Source organism: Petaurus breviceps, unplaced genomic scaffold (assembly GCF_028583685.1).
Source record: "Petaurus breviceps papuanus isolate PSGF00001 unplaced genomic scaffold, PetGlider_PUasm1.0 90686, whole genome shotgun sequence".
Taxonomy (NCBI): Eukaryota; Metazoa; Chordata; class Mammalia; order Diprotodontia; family Petauridae; genus Petaurus; species Petaurus breviceps.
The window spans coordinates 10695888-10715383 of record NW_027187309.1 but is presented as its reverse complement, the minus strand read 5'-3'; the positions used below and the strand labels follow the sequence as shown (position 1 = coordinate 10715383).

General features: G+C 35.5%; 1 protein-coding gene across 10 annotated transcripts in view; it reads left to right on the top strand.

Annotated features, from left to right (window-relative positions):
• The window catches only part of PLCB4 (phospholipase C beta 4), a 537045-nt gene that overhangs the window by 445126 nt on the left and 72423 nt on the right, over positions 1-19496 (top strand). For all 10 annotated transcript variants that reach the window (XM_069065424.1, XM_069065423.1, XM_069065418.1 and 7 more), the window contains 6 exons: positions 2148-2289; positions 3077-3161; positions 3479-3603; positions 6187-6238; positions 16088-16190; positions 18520-18684. In XM_069065424.1, the coding sequence (XP_068921525.1) occupies positions 2148-2289; positions 3077-3161; positions 3479-3603; positions 6187-6238; positions 16088-16190; positions 18520-18684 (672 nt within the window). The remainder of the gene's footprint in view (positions 1-2147; positions 2290-3076; positions 3162-3478; positions 3604-6186; positions 6239-16087; positions 16191-18519; positions 18685-19496) is intronic.

Here is a 19496-nt window from a genome sequence, read left to right as displayed (position 1 = left end):
TCATGCAAATAATTTTACACAGTCTTATATTTAGATTTTCATGGAAGTATTTAGTCCTTAAATTGTTCTTCCCCACTCAGAGAAATTTAAGTTTCTTGTTTTTAGGCATAACATTTGTATTTCATAATACCTAATACTAAAAAAAAACCTTCCAAGATATGGAAATGATTAAAGCCTGATAAAATCATACCAAAAGGGCACATTAACCTAGTATAATGGCCATGTATAGGTGTAATTAATTTACACTAATGCTTACCCTAAAGAAAGGAACCTGATAGATTAGAACATATTCTTATCACTCAGTGCTATAGTATGTTAAACTCAGATCTTCAAGATCACCTTATTAAAATTAGAAATAAAAAATGACCCATTAGGTCATTAGCTTTACCCCCTTGGAACGGAATTAAAAGAAACTCTGGGTTAATAAAAAGAACTACGTGATATCTTGATATTCTAAAATATTGACCTGACCTAAGAATATTAATTTCTAGTACTTCCCTACATTAAACATTAGTACCTTTTTTATTTGAAAAGAGATTAGATATTGACTTAAATGTAAAAAAAAATTGTGGAGTTAGCTTCCTTAATTTACTTTTAAGGTTTTTTTTCTCATAAAGATAAAAATGATGTGCTTACCAAACGAATTCAGTATGAATGTAAAGCAAAGACACTGCTTCCATAAGCCACAGCCTCAAGTTAGTCTTCCCTGCTATGCGGATATTCATCTCACCTTTTTTTTTTTCAATTTGGGTAGCAAGCAAAAATTATATTTGCTTTGTAATGAACACAAATGAAGATTAGGGCATTTAAAAAATTATTTCTTTCAATCAATGAAAACCTGCCTTCTCTCTTTCATGGCTTTTTCTCTTCTCTCACCCTCATTGAAGAAAGAAAAACAAAACCAATTTTACAGAAACAGATAGTCAAGCAAATCAAATTCCCTCATTGACCATGTCCAAATTTTTGTTGTTGTTGTCTCTCAGTCTACACTCTGAACATTGGGCATTATTGTGATGAGTAACTACTAACTGCCTTCCTACTCTATGTAACAAGCTGCACTATACACTATGAGAAAGACATGAATCACAGCCTCAAGACAGGCTAAAGAACATGCTTTGTACATAGTGTTCAGTGCTAATAGCAGGTGTTTGAGTACCAACTTAGACATGCAATGAAGAAGCCCTTTGGATGGTTTGTACTGAATTGGCCAGGCTGCTGAGTCAGACAACCAATTTGACTTATTCTTTCTCTTTAAAAAATTAATAATTAAATTACTGACAAGGCTTGTTGATAAAACACAAAATAGTGTTGTACTAAACACAGCTAATAATCCAGGTATTTGGAGCCTCAGTCCATTATCAAAGAGCTTTTTTCAACTTTTAAATATCCCTCTTCAAAGTTTAAAGTGAAGTTATCCTTTTTTTTTTTGTTTAAAGCTAATTTTGTTATTTAGAAGTTTTATTTTTATACGCTGAATTTCCTGGAAAGCAAACCGATTACCTCTTCCTTTTTCCATGTGACATGATGCAGTCTCAACCTATTAGATCTAGCAAGATGTCATATTATTTTAAGAAGAGGCTTTGTTCACAAGTCATACACTAGTTGTGAATACATTGTAATAAATGAAGAAGCCTGAGGCTAGAAATCAGCAAATCTGGCATGTAGTCTCAGCTCTTATGCTCATCTGCTGAATGTCACCAGGCAAGTCATGTAACCTCTCTGTGCCTTAGTCTTCTCATCTATCAAAGTGGAGATAATTATTCTTGCCTTACCTACCTCACAGGGCTATCTTGAAGATCACTGAAACAACGTTTGCGAAAGAACTGTGGAAAATTTTAAAGCACTGTGGCAATGTAAACAATTATAATTATTTTTTGTTAATTTAATGAAACATCTCATGTTACTACCTCCATTATTTGATACCAACATATGCATGAACTTAATGAAAACATTTACAGCTTAGCCCGCATCATTTATTAGAGGAAAAAAATACTAATCTTTCATTTTTATATAATTTAGTCTTTACCAAAAAAAAAAAAACAACAACAACAACCACCACCACAACAGCAAAACTGCATTGGGATGAAAGGTTTAATAAGCACTACAGAAGAAATGAAAACTGTTCATTCCTTTAAATATGTTTTCAGGGATTAGTTACTGTGGAAGATGAGCAGGCATGGATGGCATCCTACAAATACGTGGGCGCTACAACCAATATTCACCCATATTTATCCACAATGATCAACTATGCCCAGCCTGTAAAGTTTCAGGGCTTCAATGTAGCAGAAGGTAACATAAAAGGTTAAACATAATAGCTATATTTGTCTACTTTACCTTGTGTTATCATGTAGCATTGGAATCTGACTTAGTATGTTTTCTTTTTGTTTTGTTTTGTTTGTTTGTTTTGCTGGGGGAGACAAAGAATATAGAGATTTGCTTAATAGACTATCCATTGGTAGTATATCCCAGGCCAGTTCTGTGATCAACTTGTTATTCCATTAATTGTCCACATGGTGGCTCTCAGTTACTAGGAGTATGTTAGCAGAAGGTGGCTCCTAATACTGTGTGGCCATATTTATCATTGAGCTATATTTTCAAAGGACTTTTCTATATAAACTAGCTTCCATTGGTTCATAGCTGTATAAAGTGTTTAAAACATTCCCTGAAATAACACTTACTATGGGGGTAAAGGTACCACCACTGTTGAGGAACATTTACACAGCAGACATGAAACATTATATACAAATTCTTTCCTGACTCCTCAAGTTTATTGCTATTTTTATACAAAAATGAGATTGTCATTTGGAACTCAATTAAAAAAATAATGTTAAAATTGTCTTTACATGTCATTGGAAAAAAGTAAAATATATATATTTTTAAATTCTGATTTGAATTAAGGGGAGGGAGAATTTTATTGAAGTACATTGTTGATTTCTATAACTTAGGAGTTGCTAATATGGTAAAGTAGCACATTCCTGGTCAAATATAATGTTACAAGCTGCAGTTATACTTATTTGTTGGCTTATATGGAACTGATGGCAGTACTTTTAAAAGGATATTTTCCTTTCTTTTACAGAGCGTAATATTCATTACAACATGTCTTCTTTTAATGAATCAGTTGGACTAGGTTATTTGAAGACGCATGCAATTGAATTTGTGAAGTATCCTTCTATGATAAGAGGACTAATAGCTAACTGTTTTCTTTCTTTTTGTATGTGAATTGCTGGTGTTCTCATTGTGAAAAAAAAAACATGAATTCTTTAGTAAATAGAAAATAGATCACCAACCACCAACATTCCACTTAGGTACTTATCATTTTCTACATAATGAATTCTGAATTCCACATAAGCTACATTTTAAAAGATATATCTTTTCTATATAGTAGAAGCATATATATCTATGTGAAGCCCTATGGTCTGTTTTAAGTTTATTATTGTTTCTTTAGTTCTTATTCCATTTTCCTTAATAAGTTACACAGTTATAATAAACGGCAAATGAGTCGGATTTACCCCAAGGGAGGCCGAGTGGATTCCAGTAATTACATGCCTCAGATTTTCTGGAACGCTGGCTGCCAGATGGTGTCACTGAACTATCAAACCCCAGGTACGAGATGATGTCCAGTGAACCCAAGTTCCAGAGGAAGGCTTTGATAGTATTGTGCCAACAGATGACATTGGTTTGCTTTTAGCATTTTTAAAGGAAAACAGACATATGGCTAAATGTCATGTTGGATGTGTTTTGGGAAAGTAAGAAAAGAGGTCAGTTGTTAGAGACAATACATTTCACTTCTGGCAACATTTTCCTATACAAAGTCACATATCTCTTGCTATATGTCCTTAGATCATCTACTTTCCATTTCTCTAAATTCCTATCCTTATAAATCTGATTTATCCTCCTATTTTCCAAGGATAGAAGTAAATGGAAAGAATTTGAAAAGACTTGGCTATTTTTTTTTTTGGAAAGAACCTTACCTATTTCTGCCTTTAGAAAATTTTTAGTCCTTTGTTTACATTCAGCAAATATAAACCAATAAACAGTTTATAATGACTCATAAAAAATCTATTAAAAAAAAAGAAATCTGTTGATGACAAATCTACCATAAACTTTGCTTATGGGATTTTATGTCTGTAGGTACCAGAAGGATCTTGTTCTAGTAACAGGACAGAATCATAGAGTTCAGAGTTGAAAGAGACTCCAAGGTCAGACAACAGCACAGAATGAGTTTTCTACCTTAAAGAGTTGAGGGAATGGGTTTGTTTATATTTTTTTTCTTTTTAGTTTGGATTAAAAGATTGAAGTCATTTATTTTAACAGATACACATGTTTATTATTTATTGCTTATCTTTAACAGACTAAAAATTTTTGTGAATATATTAAAAAGAGAAAAATAAAAATTCTATCCTTTTATAGGACTATTTGCTCAGTTTTATTCTTAAAACTAAATATAATAAAAAGAGAAAAATAAAAATTCTATCAGTTTTATAGGACTATTTGCTTAATTTTATTCTTAAAACCAATAATGTTTTCTTCTTACAACAACATTTTGATTGGCTAGATGTGGATAAATTACATTTCTTCCCTATCACTCAATTAGTTCTTGGCCATTTTCTTCACTCACCACGCTCTGAGAAAGCCTATGTTGATTAAAGACAGAAGATTCTAAACATTCATCTGTTAATGTTCATATGCTGCATTTATTTTTCTTTGAAAAAGATTCAACATACAGGCAACTCAATTGGATTGTGGATAGAATATTGGACTTGCACTAAGGAAAGCCTGAGTTTGAATCCTACCTTAGATACTTACTGACTTTGTGACCATGGGCAAGCATTTAACCTCTCAGCCTCAATATCTTCTTCTGTAAAATGGGGATAATAATAGTACCTGATTCACAGGGTTATTGTGAAGAGCAAAGGGGATTATATATGTAAGGTACTTTGTAAACTGTATAAATGGTACTTAACAATCTGTATAAATGTTACTCATTGTTGCCATAGTTGTCTTTCAGCAACCAAAAGTACTTACTGAGTACGCTTATACACAAGGCTCAATGCAGAATCTAAGGTTTTGTGCTGCCATAGGCCATTAGTGTAGTCAGAGACTTTTTAAATTGGCAGCAGAGATCACTTTCCTTATTTTTAAAATGATTCAAGATATATTTAATTATCATCACATACATAATTTAGTTCATCAGATACATTGATGTGTAATAAAATAATGGAAAAAGCATTTATGATATATGGTGGGGATGAGGGTTGGAATGGGAAGAGAAATCCCATCATAATTTAACTTTGTTTAGTCAGTCTCTTTCACCCTTCTGTCATTTAGAAAAGCTTGCATTTGTCCTGCCAGTGTAAAAATCTTCTAGAGCCAGCATTATTGTGCGTGTGTCATACACGCCTTTGCTAGCCTGGTGAAACCAATGGACCCTTTCTCAGAATAATGTTTTTAATTCAAAAATGAAATACATAAGAATCCAAATTAAACAATTATATTAATGTATAATAACGAAAATTTTTGTTGATATTAATCATTTGTTAAAGTACAATAATATTCTCTTACATTCATAGCCCCTTGAGTTAAGAACTCCTGCTCTAGAAGAATTTTTCTCAGAATTCTGCTCTAAAACTAGGTGCTATTTGGCATATGATTCTCTTCTAATCTCTTGAGAGTCACTATGTAGCCAGACTATGCATTCACATTGTTCCTTATGTGGCTACATTATTTGCCTTGCCTAGAGTCCTAAAGGTCATGCAGCTAACCCATTAAAAATTGTGCTTCCAACTCCAGTTGATGAGCAGCTTAAGAAGATGATGCCCAGGTTGCTTTTTAAGGGCAAATTATTTTAAAGAAGTGAGCATTTAATCAGAGCTTCAGGAAAATAAATTTCTATTCATAATTAAAAGTTTAAAGTATTGCTTTAAATTCACCATGAATAACAAATGTTTTCTTGAAACTCTGACATATTTGTTTCAATTTTGTAAAATTTGGTAGTTATGTTTATGTTATTTTTTGTTTTTGCCTCAAAAAAATTCTGGAGTTTCTTTGTGGCATGCCAGAAGCCTCCTTTTTTAAGCTAACTATTCTCCCCAGGCTGTACATCTGATTTCTATTGTGAAAGATGGCTTTTCAAGATCTCCATTGTCCAGGAAGAGAAGATGCTAAATTATTTTTGTCTCTTGACAGATTTAGCGATGCAATTGAATCAGGGAAAATTTGAATATAATGGATCATGCGGGTGAGTAATGTGATTTAAACTGTTGTCACTGTCTCAAGGCCCTGTGCTATAGGTTTAATAAAACCATGTCACTTTTAATTACATGTTGCCAAATTAAAGTCGGATGTGAGGGACAAGACAGAAAGAAATGGATTTCCTAGATAGATTAACATTTGCAAAATACATAGTTTTCATCCACTAAACAGACTAGGGATAAAACCTAGCATTACATATAAAGCAAGTGAGTTTACTTCCTCTTGCGTGTATTTTAATTTCAGCAATTCCTTGACAACATCCCTCATCATCTCCTCCTTTCCTTCAGTGCCTTGATTGAAAGGTAACCCTTCTCATATCAATCCCCCTTGGTGAACCCTTCATCTATCCCATTTCATCTTCCCCAATAGATTGTCCCCCCAACATCATCTGTTTTCTATTCTTCCTGCCAGTATCTTCATTATCTCTTTATCTACTGGTTCTTTCTTGATTGCTACACATGTACCCAAGTCTCTCCTACCCTTAAAAAAAAAATGAACAAAAACTCATTAAACTCTGCCATCCGCTCAAGTTATTGCCTTATCATCTTCTCCCTTTCTCAGCCAACAACCAAGAAAAGGAAGCATATGCTCCTTGACTCCACTCCCCCCCCCACAACCTTTTCCATTCTAATCTCCAAGTTGTCAGTGATTTTAATTTAATTTATTTTTTTAACAAATAAAGAAACTAAGATTTGGAAAAAGTGAAGTTTGGCACTCATTCACACTGATAGCAAGTGTAAAGCTAGGACTCAGAATCAAGAAATTTAGTGCTCTTCCACTTATACTCTGATACCTACTGATTCCATCTAAAAGAGCTTGTCATAATCTATAAATCATCTCGAGAAGTCAAAATGTGGAATATAAGTATTCTGAATCAGTCATACTGTTACATTATTAGATAACAAGAAGCAGTGGTGACCCATCCTAAGAGGAGAGGTTGGCTCTGACCACTTTGCACATTAGGATGAAGTGCTAATTCATACGTTTGTAAACCTTAGAGCATCTGGACAGCTGATTGGGGACTACCCACCCAGAGTTCACTCATGAGATAACTACTCCGGGTTGGGTTAACAAGAATGATTTTTCAAGCCTTCATAGAGATAACATTTACTCATTCTCTTTCCTCTTAGGAAAATGTGGAGACACATGTTTAGTGAGCACTAGAATACATAATTTTCTGGCCTTCTGCCGAGGCCCTTTGCCTTCTTCCATTTGAAAAGTAGATGATACTCAGTTCTGGGTAAGGATGTTGATAAACTGAAAAGAATCTGAAGAAGGGTAGTCAGGAGAGTGAAGGGTCTTGAGATTATGCTGAATGAGGATATGTTAGAGGAAATGTGGATGTGTATGCTGGAAAAGAAAAGATTTGGAGAGATAGGAGCATGAAGCTGTCTTCAAGCATTTGAAGGACTGTCTGTTAAAAGAAGGATCATTAGACTTGTGCATCTCTTGATATAGTAGATAAAGTGCTGGCCTCAGAGTAGAGAAGACCTGATTTTAACACTGTCTCTTACACATGTCGTGAACCTGAGCAACTCACTTAACCTTTTTCAGCTTGAGTTGTCTCATCTGTAAAATGAGGGTAATAATAATAACATTTAAATCACATGTTTAGGCATGAGTTGGATGAAAGGGCTTCTAGGTTCCCTTCTAAAACTCAAATTTTGTCATTTTGTGAAAAGCTCCACAAATAAAAACAAAGACAAAATGGGCTTTGGTATTGGACTGGCCCCTGTTCTTTACTGAAAATTTAAGCCTAAGTCCAAAGCTTGTTTATTTCTTTTTATGTGAAATGACCAGAAACTCAAAAACCAGAGTAGACATGAAAAAGAGATTTATCCAAAGGACAGCCCAACTTAAAGAACTGATTTTAACAAGTTCAAAATTAATCCCTCCTTATGCCAAACTTATCCATCACCTGCAAAGAAGGGAAGATCATTTTGGTATAAATAAGAAAAAAAATACAGAAAATCATCCCATTTAGTCCCCTCTACCTCCCTCATTTTGGCCTGAGTGTCAGAAGAATTCAAGGTAGCTACTGATGGGAAAAGCTAAAGACCTTCACTATTGAATAACTTATTTTCTTTTTCTAGAGGCCAAGTTCAACTGCCTCCAGAAAACAATATTTCTATAACTCTTAGGATCATAGATAAAGCCAGTTCTAATTGGTTTGACAGAGACTATTGTGAAATTTTCAGTGCATTTATACCTCAGAAGTTGGCTATTGCTTTAAGTCAGGGATTGATTTATTGTTTAGATGTAAGAAAATGTTAATAATGGACATTAAGCTTAAAAGTATGGGCATACATTATGTCCTCTCCTTTTGTCTCCCTTTCCCCTCCCAAACCTGGTAGTTAAATATTTACCAGCATACCCCTGTATTGCTTTGTAAGTATTGAGTTCCACAGGAATACAGTAGAAGGCTCAGAGAATAAAGTCATCACCAGAGTGGAGGCCTAGTGACTGAAGCCTAATAGTAATAATAATAATATTACCTGGCATTTGTATAGAGCTTTGCAAAGTTGTCAAGTTTGTATATCCATTATCTCATTTGAGACTCCCCCAATCATAGATCTAGAAATGGAAGGAACCCTATAGTTCATCTAATCCCTTTATTTTAGAGATGAGAAAACTGAAGTCCAGAAAGGTGGAATGAATTGTTCAAGTAACAGAATTCAGAGCTGAAAAGGATCTTAAGAAATCATCTGGTCCAATTCGCTCCTTTTGCTGATAAGGAAATTGAGGCACAAAAAAATTAGGTGACTTGTCCTGTAAGTAGTAAATAATAGAATTGGGATTGATGTCAGGCTGTCTGACTTCAAATCCAATGCATTTCTATAAGGAAGTAGTCTTCCTATTTACTAGCTCCAGCAAGTGAATCCTGATGGTTTTATTTATTTATTTATTTTGGTTTGGGTTTTTTGTTTGTGTGTTTTTTGAGGGAGGAAGGCAAGGCAATTGGGGCTAAGTGACTTGACTAAGATCACACAGCTAGTAAGTTTGTCAAGTGTCTGAGAACAGATTTGAACTCGGGTCTTCCTGACTCTAGAGCTAGTGCTCTATTCACTGTGCCACCTAGCTGCCCCATCAGATTATGGATCAAAGGACATCCCCCCAAAACTAGCTGTGGCATGAAAATCTCAGGAATAAATCTAGGAATACTTTTTTCTTTAATTCTGATGGGAGTGGGGGTGGAGAAGAAGGCAAGTAAATACAGCATGCAGGCACATTTGACTTTAACAAAGGACCTTATTTCAAAAGCTACTTCCCTAAATACCTAAGGAAATATGATAAAACAGAAATTTACCTCAGTTTTTTTCCTTATATTTCCTTATCTCCAAATCCACTTCTCTGAATATGAGAACAGAGATTCATCCATGGGACACCCAGCTTTAAATTTTTTTTAATATTCCCTAACACCCCTAAAGAAACACAATAAAACAAAGAAATTTATCTCAAGAAGTTTTATTTCCTTATATTTCATTATTGTTATCCAAATTAGGTTTACTTTTCTCCTATTCTCGCCTCTCTCAGCACCACCCATTCATATGGCCTCTAAGCTTTCTGTTCTTTCCTTGCTGTGTCTTGGTGGTCTAGCAATGACCCTGTTGAAGGTGAGAATGCTTTTCCATTTAATTCCATAGCTAAGGCCATTGGATGAATCACAAAGCAAAAGTCTCCTTCAATACGTAGTCAAGATTCTTTTTTGAATTCCTTTTGGAAACACTGACCAGGCTTTGTAATAAAGGATCTTGAGAGTCTCTGGTTCCCTGGGCCTATCTTTAGACCCAGAAAAGACATTCCTTAGAAACAAGTTAGTTTAGTGTACTTCAGGCTTGACACGACTACTTGGATTTTTGTATTTATATAGACAATAAAAATTAAGATTTTCTTCTACCAAAATTTAATTAAAACCTGTTTTAGTGCATTAGATTTAAATCTATTGTCCTTTTTTACTGATTGTTTTAAAAATGAGGATAAAGCACTATCACTCTGAAGGAAATTACTTTCTTCTAATCAAAACCAGTATGAGAATAGGTTAAATTTTTAAATGTGCAAACTTCCTCAGCACTATTTCGTCTGTTTGGGTTATGGATGCTTATGACCCTGCAAAAAACTACATTATAGGGAGAAGAGAAGCTTCTGACAGCTGCTGCCTGGGCAGAGCTGCTGAGTTGGCAGGATGGATCTAATTCCACATCTTTCTCTCTGCCTCCCATCATCAGAAGAGAATAACGTGCCTTGATGCACCCAGCTGACATCAAGAGGCTGTCATTCTATTTTAAAGCCACAGTTCTCATTTGTTACCCGTCATTGCACAAATTGGTTACACATATATGCTGAGTAGAGTAGAACCCCATAGGGAGTATTAGACATGTTGTTATAATGGTTCTTTTCTCACTGTTATTCTCCTCAATTCTCTCACTTTGAGGTTGATCAAACCTTTTTTAGGAGCTTATGCTGTTAGTAAAAAATAAAATAAAATTTAAAAAACCAGAATGACAAAATGCCACATGAATCTAGTGTTGGATAGCATGTCTTTTCTGCTTGGTTTTGGAAATTAATCAGTATCATTAGTTTCAGAAATCACAGAATTTCTAGGCTAAAAGAAACCAAAGTCATCCACTCCCACTTTCTCATTTTATAGATATGGAAGATGAGAGGAAGGAGGAAGTAACTTGCTCAAGTAGAAACAGAGTTGAACCCAGGTCTCTTGATTGAAGCCAGGACATTCAGTCAATCAACAATCATTTATTAAAGACAAATTAAAAACAACATTAAAAACAAATCATTTATCAACTATGTGCCAGGCACTGCAGATACAAAGATGAAAATAAAGCAGTCACTATCCTCAAGGTTTTTGTTCTGTTGTATTAGTCATGTCTGACTCTTTGTGACCCAATTTGGGATTTTCTTGATAAAGATACTGGAGCAGTTTGCCATTCCTTCCCCAGCTCATTTTACAGATGAGGAAACTGAGGCAAACAGGGTTAAGAGACTTGCCCAGAGTCACACAGCCATATGAGGTTAGATTTGAACTCAGCTCTTCCTGACTCCAGGCCAAGTGCACTGTCCACTGTACCACCTAGCTGCCTCTTGTTCTCAAGGACAGGTGTTCATAGATGGAGACAGATAATTGTTGTTGCTTCCTTTTAGAGGAGGACTAAGAACAAGTGGGGGCGGGATAGGATGGAGGGAAGTATAGTCAGTCTTTCACAATATATCTAGTATGGAAAGGTTTTGATAGCTACACATGTACAACCTATATTGAATTGCTTATCTTCCCAGTACAGGTGGGTGAGGAGGAAGGAAGGGAAAGAATCTGGAATTCTAAGCTTTAAAATCAAATGTTTAAATATATATATATATATTATTTTTCATGCAACTGGGAAATAAGATATACAGGCACTGAGGCACAGAGATCCATCTTGCCCTACCAGAAAGTCAGAGGAGTAATGGGGGACGATATAGGAGAGAACAGATTGGGGGAGGGGGTATTCAGTGGGATCGCTGTTTTGGGGTGGTAGGTAGGGGAAAGATAGAGAGAATATTTGTGACTCAATATCTTGTGGAAATGAATGTCAACTAAAAATAAATATAAAACTTAATTTAAAAAATAGAGGAGGACTAGTGACATCACATATGCAAAGTAAATGCAAGGAAAGGGGTGGAGTGGATGGAGAGAAGCATTAGGTGCAAAGAGGGTCTAGAAAAGCTTCCTGTATAGAAGGTGGCATTTGAGCTAAGCTTTGACAGCAGCTGGAGATTCAGAGAGATGGGGATGAACAGGGTGGGGACAGCCTGGGCTAAGGCATGGGATGAGAGATAAAACATTCTCTTTGAGGATCAGTAAGTAGGACTGTTTAGCTATAATGTTGAGGGTGTGGAAGGGGAGTCATGAACAATAACTCCAGAAAGGTATACTGGCCCCAGATTGGGAAGATCTTCTGAAGACTGGCAGAGGAGTTTATGTTCAATCCTAAAGGCAGAAAGAAACCACTAGAATTTGTTGAGTAGGGTAATGACGTTGTCAGACCTTTCTTTTGGTCTGCCAAAATACCCGGCACTATGCCCTACAAATAGCCTTAAAAGTCCTTATGTGATCAATCATCTCCACTCTCATCTTTAATTTCTCCCTTTCTATTGGTTTCTTTTCCTCTGGCTGCAAATATGTATAGTACTTAGAAATCCAGGTCTCACCTATTCTTAAAAATAGTGCTCCTTAAATATTATAGCATAATATATAAAATATATACTAGGTAATGAAGTAGAGTCAGGAAGACTCATCTTCCTGATTTCAAATCTGACATCAGTCACTTACTAGCTGTGTGACCTTAGGCAAGTCACTTAACCCTGTTTGCCTCGGTTTCTTCATCTGTGACCTCAGTTGTGGAAGGAAATGCCAAACCACTCCAGTATCTTTGCCAAGAAAACCCCAGATGGGGTCACAAAGAGTAGGACATGACTGAAAAACCGCTGAACAAACAAATGATAAAAATCAAATTTTTATTTTATAAATAAATAAAATAGAAGTAAGAATGGTGTTCAACCACTCTTCCATTAATCATAATTGACATTTATATAGGGCTTTAAATTTTACAAAGTGTTTTTACATGCAGGTGAGCTTTACAGAAACTCTTTGTGGTATGCACTGCAAGACTAATTATCTCTATTTAGAGAGGTGAGGTGATATGTCCATGGTCTCAGAGCTAATGACTGGAGGATAAGGGAAAGGGAATGAGCATATTATTAAGCACTGACTACATGGAAGGCACTGTGCAAAGCACTTTACAAATATTATCTCATTTGATTTAAATTAAATGTTCTTGACATACTGTTCAGCACTCTCACTGTCCACTACAGTAGCTGCCCTTTCATGCCTCCCCATGTCTCCTGTTTTTCTTTTCCCTTTCATGGCTTGAAGACAAGGTCCCTGAGTGTAGGAAACTGTCTTGTTTCTATGTTTTTTATCCGTAGTGTTATCCAGAAAATTACAGAGTAGCCATTTTTAAAAAATGTTTATTGACTGATTTTTTTTTAAATTTCAGGAAGAATAGACTATATAGCTTTCTGATGCCATGTTCTCACAACCAACCTAACCTCCATCCTCACAATCTGGCTTCTTTCCAAATCCTTTTACTTCATCACTGCCTTTTGCCTCTCTCCTTGGAAGATGAGTATATAAACTCCAAACCTAACTTTAAGGAGAGCTCATCTCAGACTCCTCATTTCTCATGTGGCTGCATTACTTTGGTATATCTCTGGTTGACTTCTCCACCATAACTACTCATCAGATACCATCTCTTCTTCTCCCTTCTCCCCATCCGCTACTTCTTAACTTCTGTTTGTGTTTTGTCTTCTCCAACTAGATTGCAAGCTCCTTGAGGACAGGGACTGTATTTTATTTTTTGTATTTCTATATCCAGCATGTGGTACAGTGCCTGACACTTATGTAGTAGGAGCTTAATAAATGTTTATTGATTAATTGATTCTCTCCTTACTGCTTTATTGAAATTTCTCTCTACATGGTACCCACTAACCTTCTAATTCAAATAATACAGTAGTATCATCTTATCCTTCTTGACCTTTCAGCAACATCTGACACCATTGATCAATTCTCCCTGTTGACATTCTCTTCTTCCTTGGCTTCTTTGCTCTTCTTACTTCTCCTTTGTTTTTATTGGGTTCCTTTTCTCTTTTCCTCAGTGTAAGCAGGGGTCCCCCACTTCCACAAGGCTTTGGTCTTGGCCCTCTTCTCTCTCCACATTCTTTCCTTTGGTAGTTTCATCTGCTTTCGTGGTTTTAATTATCACCTCGATTATATACAGTTAATTCCTATAACTGTCTTTCTAGCGCCATTTTTCTCCCCTGACCCACAGTCTTACATTTTCAGCTACTCACTTGGCATTGCTGACTGAGTGTCTTGCCAATGCTGAAACTCAATATGTCCAAAACTGAAGAAACTCCCATACCTACCTTTCACCCTATTTCTGTAGTTATATCTTTAGAAATTCCTCATCAGGTTTTTTTTTTTAATCTTCCCTTTACCTCCCCCTTCCATTTGATTGCCCAGTTCTGTTGATTTTGTCCCCACAATATTTTTCACATCTGCTTTCTTTTTTCTGCCGATACTGCCATCATCCTAACCCAGGTTCTTAAATCCCTACTCCTTAGGGAAGGGGGAAAAAAGTAGGGATTCAGCTATTCTAATGGGGACCAAATTGGTCTCCTTGACTGTAATTTCTCCCCCTCTGCAATATATATTTCATGCAAAGTCTTCACACAAGCCTTCCTAATTCATAGATCTGACAATTCATAAATCCTATAATTCATAGATCTGCTCAAAATCCTTCTGTGAGTCCTTGTTGCCTATAAAATAAAAGAGAAACTCTTTATTCTGGCATCTAACTCTTTCACAATCTGGTTCCAGCATATCTTTCTGATTTTATTTCCTGGACCATTTCTTCTTCCCTGATTTCATCCTGCCTTCTCCTGCCTCCAGGCTCTTGTGGCTTCCCATCTCCTATACCTGGAATTAATTTCTTACCTTCACATCTGTCTATTGAAATCTCTCTTTCAGGTAACAATTTCCCCATGAAACTGACCCCCCCCCGTTCCTTCCTTCTACCTCTAAAATCATTCTGTTTAGTCTCTCCTATAAATTTAATTATTATTTATCTTGTAACATATATATTTACATATGATTCTCATCTCCTAACTAGATTTTAAACTTATTGAGAACTAGATTATATATATATATATATATACATATATATATAGTGTGTGTGTGCATTTATATACATATATTGCTTTGATAGTTCTAGAAATTTATACTTTTTAAATGCTTAGTAAATATTTCCTGAATAAAAAATTGTCAAGGCATAGAATCCTGAATGCATTTATAATCCTTGATTCTTTGGACTCTTCCATGACAAAAATGAGAATTTCACTATACTGTATTTTATAGCACCCTGGGTGCAAAAGCTAATGTTTTCTTCTTATGTTCTGTATGATTTCACATGTGTAATTGACATATTGCTTGCCTTCTCAAAGGGAGGGCCAGGAGACAGAGATAGAATTTGGGACTTCCAATTTTTTTTTAATGAATGGGGTTTTTTTTCCATGTAATTTGGAAGTATTTAACAAATTGAATAAAAATATATTAACATTTTCTTCTTTTGAAAGGTCTTTCTTTGGTTTTTCTATTCTTTTTGGAGGGCAAATGGGCTTAAGTGACTTGCCCAAAGTCACACACCTAGTAAGTGTGTCAAGTGTCTGAGGCTGGATTTAAACTCATGTCCTTCTGACTCCAGGGCTAGTGCTCTATTCACTGCGCCACTTAGCTGCCCCTGAAAAGTCTTGAAAATAAATTTTCTTTAAGTGAAAGTATAATAATCCATTAATTTGACATCTTTGAATATGAAGTAGTAAGTAGGCAAGTTAATCATAATTTCTGTTCAGTGACTTCACCCATGCAACTTCAATAGCATCTTGGATCACTAATCAGGCTAATAAATTGTTGGCCTTTCTTTGATGGTAACTCAAAGTGAAAATTTTGTGATCTTTAAAAATCTTGAGGCTGGTATTTTTATCTAGATATTAATGTCATTCCTTTATCACAGTGGTTTCAGTACATAATTTGCTAATGACAGTATATGGAGGAAAGGACAGTTTGACCTTGACTGTGTCTGATTCAATTGAGAAGAATAGGCAAGTGCTTTGAATACTTAGGGCAAGTGACCCATTTTCCCCTCAACTACATGAATAACTAAGGCTATAAAGATGTGACAGATAGTCATAAAGATAACATTGTTGATGTTTTTCTTTATAACAGGTACCTTCTCAAACCAGATTTCATGCGACGGCCAGATAGAACATTTGATCCTTTCTCTGAAACACCTGTAGATGGTGTCATTGCAGCTACTTGTTCAGTACAGGTAAAGACTGGTCTTATATTTTCAGAGTGATCCGAATGTTATACTCTAGGTTTTATAAAGTGGTATTTATAGCAGATGCACATAAACTCAGTAGGTTCTATTGAGTTGTGTTTTGCTTGTTATTATTTCACTCTCTCTTAAGACATCTGTGTTTATATGGAATGAGCATAAGATACTATAGTCTAATTAGAAATAATGATTACTCAATTAAAATGAGCCAATAAATGTAAGAGATGCCCAATTCCTTATGGTTTCTGAAACCAAGAAACATTATGGAATAAATTCTGCCAGTAGTTATAATTTCTATTGGATGAGCTGTCCAGAAGTAGAACAGGATGCCTTGTGAGGTAATACCTCTCCATCATGGGAGGTATTTAAGAAGAGACTTGAAGATCATTTAAAAAGGGATACTGAAAAAGATTCTTAAACTGATAGCAGTGAACTATGGGGAAATGTGTAGTCCAGTTGGTACCAAGACAAATCCTACTGGGACAAAAGAATAATTGTTCTTTGTGGTTAATAAGTTTCTGTAAATTAGTCATTTTATAATTTGTGACTTTGGACCATTTCATTCTTTGGTCTTTGCATTGTATTAATAAACATGAATCTATATAGTTCTTTAAAAATTTAGTATTAAACTTAGAATAAATATTTTCAGTAGTCCCAGGAGGGATATTACCTGTATCTATATTTTTAAATCATCTATAATTTAATTCACTAGTTAGATGTCCTGAATGTTAGGTACTATGAAAAAGTTTAGTCAGATGTCTCATAGTTAATTGGAATATAAACTAACCACCAAATACAACATATAGAATAGAAAAATAACACTTGTCCTTTAATATGTAACCACCATGTTTGATTAATATGTTTGTTGTTGTTGAGTTATTTTTCAGTCATATCTGACTCTTCATGACCCCATTTGGGGTTTTCTTGGCAAGGATACACTGTGGTTTGCCATTTCCTTCTCCTCTTCATTTTATAGATGAGGAAATTGAGGCAAACTGGGTTAAGTTACTTGCCCAGGGTCAAACAGCTAATAAGTGTCTGAGGACAGATTTGAACATATGAAAAGGAGTAGGAGTCTTCCTGATTTGGGGTCCTATACTCTACCTCCTATGCTACCTCTCTGTCCCTTTGATTAATATAGGGGAAACAATTAAATAGCAGAATTCAAGAAATGTAACTCTGTTTTGACCCTACTGCATCTGTGATTTCATCTATATGGGGAACTCCCATTGTGAAATCTCCTTCCACCAATGCAGATTGGCAGCCTGTTTTTTTTTTGTTGTTGTTGTTGCAAGGGGTGGGGGCAGGGGTAGTACCAAGTGAAAGGTTGAGTTCTTTGCCCATGGTCTCAGAGATAGGATGAACCAATGTTAGAATTTGAATTCAAGTCTTCCTGTCTCTGAGGCCAGTTCCCTAACCATATCTGTATCATGGTTTATATATTTTTTTAAAAACACTTTCATATTCATTGTAATCTTTAACTTATACTTTATATATTTGAATTTTACAAATATTACATCTTATCCCAGGCTCAGTAAATATTCTCATGGAAATTCACAACCCTAATTAGGGCTATAGTATCAAAATTAATATTTAGCTAGCTTTTATATAATGCTTTCAGGTTTGCAGAGGACTTTATAAATATTATCTCACTGTATCCTCACAGCAGCCCTAGGAGGTAGATGCTATTATTATTCCCATTTTACAAATGAGGAAACTGAAGCAGACAGGTTACATGGCATACCTTAGGGTCATACAGCTATTAAGAATCTGAGGTTAGATTTGAACTCAGGTCTTCCTGACTCCATGCCCAGTGCTCTGTCCACTGTGCAACTCCAGCAGGACTATAATATTTAAATTTGTTCACTATTTACCACTATATGTGTTATCTAGAGCAAATTGAAGTCAAGTAGAGTCAAATTGAAACAGATCCTTGCAGGTGGCATATTGACTTAGAAAATTAAAAATTAACATTATGTATGTTGTCAGATATTTTGTTAAATATTTTCCAATTAAATTTTAATCTGGTTCAAACCCTAATCAGGAATTTGGGGGCTGGAGTCAATGAGCTTCATGTTTGACATCTCTGACCTAGATTTTAGTCTTGAACTGAAATGATTCCTTTTAATCTAGAATTATTCATATTGAGAATCACTAATTGTCCCATATACATTTTGGATCTAAAGTTACTATCTAACTATCAAATCAGTGCCCATATCTTAATGTAAGTGACTGTGGGGGCTTCAGGAGCTAAGGGGGGTTGGGTTTGTGTTTAAAGCAGTCAAACACTGCTTTCATCAGAGTTGTGTTTTTATTTCAGGTTATATCAGGGCAATTCTTATCTGATAAGAAAATTGGTACGTATGTAGAAGTGGATATGTACGGTTTGCCCACAGACACTATACGTAAAGAGTTCCGAACACGTATGGTTATGAACAATGGTCTCAATCCTGTTTACAATGAGGAATCATTCGTATTCCGAAAGGTAGGATATTTTCAATGTATCTGGCTCAGTACACTAACTTTTGAGCCATATTTTAGACCAAAGAAGATATAAGGTGTAGTAGCTGAATTAATGCACAAACTTTTTTTTCCCCCTTCTTCGTCTTCTTCTAATGGATAAGTTCTGTAGCTATCATGTGATATTTTTTTTTTCTGTTTGGCTTTTTCTTCTTGGCTTTCTCCTCCTTCTTGGGGGAACCCACTTTCTTCGTTGACAATGCCTGTGCTCCAGGTATGCAGTCTGCTCAGAATGAGCCCCCGCTGGTGGACACCAACATTCCTTGGAGATGTCTTCTTCCCTGCCCTGGCAGTGGCTGGTATCTTGCACTATTCCTTCAGCCAAGAGGGCAGGTGAGATGCTGGACCCAAAGCTGCATCCAAAATCAATGTCTTTCCATGGATAAGTTGGTATGGTGCTGCTTCTCCCAATCTTGTGGCACCTGCCTCCACCTGTAGACTATGTGCATCATGTATTTTTTTCTCCCACTTATCCTAACAGTGTATGCTGGGTCTCAAGAGAGTCATCATCTCAAATGTTTGGTTTTTATCTCTCAGTTGTATTTTTCTTTTATTTATTTATTGTCAATTGGAGTTTCATCAAAAATCCATGCATCAACAGTGCTGTCTCCAAGAATGTTCGTTTTCTTTCCTAACTGTTCTGTTGTCCCACCTGAAGTGATTATTTTTCTCTTTAGGGACAGGGTTTTTATTTTTTTGGTTTGTTTTGTTTTGTCTTCCAAGTGGACATGACACTAAACCACTTTTTATATATCATAAGACAAGATAATTTATTTC